General features: G+C 47.4%; 1 protein-coding gene across 1 annotated transcript in view; it reads right to left on the bottom strand.

The window, feature by feature from the left end:
• Positions 1-3595: 3595 nt before the first annotated feature.
• Positions 3596-6243, bottom strand: part of ZC2HC1C (zinc finger C2HC-type containing 1C) — a 3215-nt gene continuing 567 nt past the window's right edge. The window contains exons 2-4 of the mRNA XM_019472446.1: positions 4827-5212; positions 4498-4748; positions 3596-3856 (exon numbers count right to left, since the gene is read on the bottom strand). Coding sequence (XP_019327991.1) covers positions 3596-3856; positions 4498-4748; positions 4827-5212 — 898 coding nt within the window. The remainder of the gene's footprint in view (positions 3857-4497; positions 4749-4826; positions 5213-6243) is intronic.

The raw sequence follows: 6243 nt of genomic DNA, 5'->3' as shown, positions 1-6243 counted from the left end.
AAGAAGTACCTGGTTCTCGGAACAGCTTCTACTGAGCATTAAGGCCTACAGAAGCGAGAACCTGCCTGACACCTGCTCGGCCAGCTGTTCCTGCACACTGTACTTAATGCCTGTCACTTTTTATCAGGGTTTTTAGTAAGTTGTGAAATGTCTTGAGAGGCAGAACTGGGTTAAAGACTTAAAATTCACCAGAGATTTGGATACTGAAAATGCAGCACATCTCTGAGGAGGGGGATTGTACTGCAGTACCAGAAGAGGAAGCTGAGCTGGGGTGAATAACATAGCCTGAGTAGTGCCAGGGCAACACTAACCATAATAGCAAAGCAGCAGGGTAAATCTCTGTGCTGAGCTTGATGCTTTGGCTAAACTGTTACTAAGTTTTAAACCAGTTATCAGAGACTTTCTGGATACTGCTGGCTGTCTTGACCTGAAGCAATAGCTCAGCAAAGAGGGGTGAACTGCCCACGGTTAGCTCCGAAACAAAGATAACAAATGAAGCCTGGTGACTTAATTTCAATAACTTTTGTTTAATCTACAGTTTCAATCTCAGCGTTAGCCATTTGCCTGTCACTTAAGAGAAGTCCCCAACAGATGGATATATTTTACAGTATCAAAAGCTTTTCTGTGTGTATCTACCCCAGTCACCATTTGCACTCTGCTGACTTCAGGGTCCACTAAACACAGTCAATAAAACATAGTGCAAGGGAAACAGAGTTAATAATACAAGACGGGCAGTGGTACTGAATTTCTGAACTACTCTTTGTTTAATTCAGTTACACCTTTCATTAATTCAAGGAGGCTAGCATAAAGCTTACCCCTTTCCTACCTCTTGTCACCTCTTGCTATCCTATATTTCAAAGCTCTGAAGTTAGAGCATTGGTTTTGCTTCTCTAAACAATTTGGATATAGCAAATTATTCTCCCTTGTTTCGAGTCTGTTTTTTCTCTCCTCTCTAGGTTTGTACACACTTACACCTGGCTGGCACAGTGCAGCACTGACCCTTTCTGGGACCTTCATGCTTTTCTAGGCTGTGCCAAGGGATTGAGATTTCTGCCCATGTATCTATAGGGCAGAAGCTCTCCAACTTCTTTCAGGAGTCTGGTCCACCTATTGGAGGCTGGAGTGTTTCTTCATATTCAGCTTCTGACCAGTCCAGTTTAATCTAGTCGCTTTTTCTAGGTTCCCATGAGCTGCTGCTATGTTACTGAAGGACTTGCAAAAGGAGCTGCTGGATTTTTTTGTTCCTTGCTTGCTTCCTGTTGCAACTTTCTCATACAAAGTAGTCATTCTTACTTTGAGAACACAAACCACTCTGTGACCATTTAAAACAACTTTTACACAACAGAACTAGTCTAATATATTAAAAATCAGAATCTGGAAAAATAACTGACTTAGAAATGTGCAGGAACTGTCACCAATTATAAGCAGATGATTCTCTAAAAGAGTCTGTAGGACATCTATTTCCCCCAGAAGACCCTTTAACAGTGTGTGACAAAGACAGACCTTTAGCATGAGGCCAAAATCACCGAGAACTACCCTACATCTTGAGAAGAAAGCAGAAGGAGGGGTGTATGTTTGTCATAACTCCCTACCATTGCAGCAACTAAGATGAAAATAATCAGATGACTCAAGGAAAGGTGCAAGCCCTATGCTTTAAAGGTGCCTAGCAACTTGACCTGCAGGAAAACTCCCTTTTTTTTAATCTTAAATCTAACTGTTGATTTAAACCTGAACATACGAGTGAAACAGCTAACAGGTTTTCTGATGTGAAGTTCCTTAGTGTACTGTCTGGGGGAGAGGGGGTGTTTGGATTTTTTTAGCTGTAGCAGTTCTTAAACGTTCTGGATGGAAATTAAAAAATAAAAAAAAAAATCAGAAGCCAAGTTAGGAATCAAGGGAAGGTTGCCGTGGGAAGAAAACTCCTTCTCGGCTCCTGAAAGTGATACACTGAGGCGCAGAACTGTCACTGATCTGTTCTTCACACTTCATACAAGAAGCCTGGAGATAGGAACAAATGCTCTGTATCATGATTCTTAATTTCTAACTCCTGCCACATGCTCTCTTCCATTATCTTCTCCAAGTCCATCTTGAAACATTGTAGGTTCCTCGCCTGTGCTAATCTATTTGGAAGGTTTTTCTATGACCTCACTCCTCTCCTGGTTAGAAACCTTATTTCCAGTCTGAGCTTATTCATGACCTATTTTTGATCTTGCGTGGCATTATTCTTTAATTAAGTATTTCTTCTTCCCTTTCCTGACTCCGAGTCCCAGCTATTGCATGTAGTAAGTAACATGTTGGGATGGTTGTTCTGTTGCCTGAAGGGCCTGGCCGGTTCAGAGTATCTCTCTGCTGTTCTATGTACGAGTTGACATATAGACTCAAACAGTAAGTGCCTACTACTGCTAGCTTTTCTAACCCCCTGAATTTCTGATCCTGGGCTTCTTGTGTTGAGGAAGCATTTAGTAATACTCCTCCTAGTTCTCCTTTTCTAATTCAAACAATGTCACACTGGATTTCTAAATGGTAATGTTACAGGTCTTCAGCTGGTAAGACGTAGCCCCAGCATTGTCACCAGCATTCTAGAAAGGCATCTAAATAAACTCTTGGGCTGCTGCAGGACAAGTGTGGAATAAACCTACTTACACAGCTTTCATTATTCAACTGAACAGTGTTACAACAAATAAGATAAGAGCATGAGCAATGACCAAACAGCAGCTCTGGATCCTGCCGTCTAGCGCAGATATCAAGGATGGAAGAACACAGCAGTCTGTGTGCTGCAAAAAAGTTAACTGCTTACATGGCTTCTTCCCCTCCCTCTGACTTTTCCAAATGCCTTGTCTAAATGCTAAATAGTTTTGAAGAATATAGAGTCTTTTCTATGGCAAAAAACAAGGAACTCCTCACATACCAATCTTCTGTAGGTAGCTACAATAAGAATGCTACGCCAGCCAGAACCACTGTCACTGTTAGCACGTTCAGGGGTGAACATCTGCACCTACAGAGCAGTCGAGCAAACAAGAGGCAGGTGCTCTGTTTGGCCCAGCTCTTCTCATGAACGGCACTACTCTGTGCTTTTGGAGAAGGAAAAAACCTGAGTCTGCAGCCACTGATGAGCTAAAGGAGAGCAGCTCTCTTCAAATCAGACACCACTAGTTAAAAAAGAAAAAAAAAAAGAAAAAAGCCCAAGCCTCCCTAGCCTACAGGCCAAATATGATCCTGAAGAACAGCTCCTTTCTGATGGCTGGTTTGCTCCTCCCTGCTGTCCTGCTGACAACCTGTAGCAACAGCCTTTCTTCCCTGCTCAGCTGACTGAAGAGTGACAGCCTTACACCTACACCGAGACTCCATGCTGAGCTCACCGGATGGGAGAAGTGGCCCCCAGAGGGGCACCCCGCGTGGGGCAGCCCAGGGCACAGGTCAGAGTACACAAGTATCTAGTGTTCTGCTTACACGTCCGGAGCTGTTCACTTGCCGTACGTACAAGCTGAACACTCACAGCCAGTGTTGAGACTAGGGAAAGCACGAGTGTCTGTGGCTGGAAGCCTGGCAGAAAAGAGGCAGGGAATCACAGCAGCAGGTACAGTTGGACACCGCTTCAGCAGCGCCTCCTCTGCGGTGGGGGTGGGGGCCTACTCTTGATGGTTTTGCATTTGGGAATGTGTCTCTCAGCTGCTTGGGGAGCAAATCGGCGTCGGCAGTAGGGGCAGGCCACGTAGTCTGGGTTTTCGATGGAGGGCAACGGGGGCAGGTCAGACACCTTCCCTCCCCTGGAGAGGACCTGCTGCACCTGGCGGGCCTGGCGCAGGGTCTGGATGAAAACCTCGTGCTTCTGTCTCCAGTTGTTCCTTCTGGGTGGCTTATTCTGCAGAAGGGAAAGGCAGTCAGAGCAACTGGCACCACCGTCAGCCTCCATTCTCAATCTTACGCTCAGAGTCCAACTCGGGTCACCCATCCCTGGGCGTTCCCTGTTGATGTAAAACCCTCCCCGAGAAGCTGAGTCCCACGAAGGGGATCAAAAAGACCAGCACCAAAGAGGATTTGAAGGAAATACTGATGGAGATGTCAATACTTAGAAAGAGCTTGAGAATAACCAGAAAAGCAAGCAGTAGGGCCAAGAAGCCCTACTGCTCCTTGGGTTGCTATTGCTGCTTTGCAGGAACAAAGCTGCATGTTTCCACTGCCTTCGTTTTAATAGCCTGGATTTTCAGTCAGTTCCCTGCAGCCCCTGGTGTCACAGAGCTTTACTGCAGCAGACCCAGTCTGCATCCCGACTACACATTACAAAGACAAGTCAGTTAGGACCCCCACCCCCCATCTATTAGATTTTAAATGGATCTACTTATCCATTTGGCAAGAACCTTTCAGAGGTGATAGCTGGATTGTACCCCTTAGCCTCTTGCACACGTGAAGGCACTCGCATCTCAGAATTAGACGTCAAGGTGGAAGGAACGTGAGCAGTAGGTGTGGAACGAGGGAGGCAAAGGGACTGCACATTACCTGAGGCCTCTCTGAGCTCTTTCGCTGCTGATATTGTTCCAGTTCTGTGCCCCTAGCTCTGGCCCTGCTGGAGTCAAACACTTTCCTCTTGGAGCCTTGGCTCTTGCCGCAGACACTCATGTGCTTCTCAAGCCTGGTGTAGAGAAACTTACGTCCGCAGAAGCTGCACTGTCCAAGCCCCCCCGGCTCCACAGCACTGGCAGCCTGCATGTACAGCACCTCTGTGGACGGGTGGTCACCAGAATCTCGGTCTGAGAGGGCAGAGGGAGAAGGGCGATGTTTTAGGGCCAGCTCTGAACAAGAGGCTAAACACTCCATGGGTATGCGGCCTCGAATTTTGCTGTTGCTGGCCACCAGCCGCTCCTTCTTGAGTTTCCCCATAGCCAGCTCTTGGGAGTGGAGGGTGGTGCCAGGTTTGGGGATAGTGGCCTCTGCAGACTGCGCCCCACCAAAGACCCCCCCACCATCACCTGGCCTGACTGCAACTCTGAAAGTTTTCTCTTCGGGGCGCCTTGTGGCCTTTTGCTCATGGGTCCTCTCCACTTCTCTGTCTCTTCTCTCCTCTGCCTCGACAAGCTCCTTCTCTCTTTGAATCCTCCTAAGCTCCTCCTTTGTTCTCCTCAGCTTCTCTCTGAGGAGGGCCTCTTTCTTTCGAATTTCCTCTTCCAGGTTCCGTCCATCTGCCTCCAACTTTAGGATGTAGGCCAGCTCTCTCCTGTATAGAGGGGAGGCTGACTGTTTAGGCTCTGCTGTCCAAGGAGAGAGCACTGCATCTAGCTGAGGCCTCCCTGCTGGAGGCTTCCCTTTGCTCATTGCGCCAGGCCTACTATTTGGAGCTTCCTCCCTGTATGGGGAACTTCTGAGCTCTGCTGTGTTGACCGCTGGAACACTCACACCCTTGTGGTGAAAAATTGGTTTCAGGGGATATGCACGGTCCACTCCTTCTTTGCGTTGGGCTACTGATTTAGCTGGCAGAGTCTTGGTCTGGCTGGTGAGATACTTGCTCTGCAGTCCAGCTGAACAGAAGCCTCCATGCCTGGAGCTGTGTTGACTGCTTTCTGCAAAAAGAGAATGCGAATAGCTTCGGCTTTTTCGGGCGTAGAGATCCTTTAAACTTTCCTCTTTGTCAGGTATGAGTACATGCTGAAAGTTGTTCTTCTGGTGTTCCAGCTGGGAACTGGGAACAAGCTTAGTAGCTGGTACCACAGAATCCACCGGTGGAAACAAAGCCATTCAGTGCCTGAGAAAGAGCCTGAGGTTAGAAGCAGAGTCATTACAGACTGTCTTATCCAAAACTGGACAAATTTTCTCCTAACAGTATACACCTGGAGGCTACAATAAATATTAGCAAAGCTTTTGTAACTTTTCTGGGTTCTGTAAATCTTTGTGTTCCTTCCATCTAGGGAGCTCCCATGCCGCCTCTTCCAGTCCCAATCATTTGTGCAGCCAGAAATAAGATATGCTTTTATTTTGCTTTCTGTCTAAGCCCTGTCTCACCATGGTAGCAGCAGAAATATGCTGTACTGCCAGAGAAATTGTTATACTCCCCAGGCTGTTTTCCATAACGTCTCCCTTCAGTTTTGGCATTGTAGATCCACCAGTGTGGCACACAGGTCTGACGCAGGCACCCGGTAAAGCTCAGTACAATCTTCCCGTGGCTCGTTCTACCATATCCCCCAAAGCGTGTCAGGTACCCAGGCCGCAGGCCGGCCCCGCGGGCGGCGGCGCGGGGCGGGCGGGGTTACC

This window comes from Aptenodytes forsteri, unplaced genomic scaffold (genome assembly GCF_000699145.1).
Source record: "Aptenodytes forsteri isolate BGI_AS27 unplaced genomic scaffold, ASM69914v1 Scaffold193, whole genome shotgun sequence".
In the NCBI taxonomy this organism is placed as follows: Eukaryota; Metazoa; Chordata; class Aves; order Sphenisciformes; family Spheniscidae; genus Aptenodytes; species Aptenodytes forsteri.
Note: the sequence above shows the minus strand (reverse complement) of the source record. Positions and strands in the feature narration are given on the sequence as shown.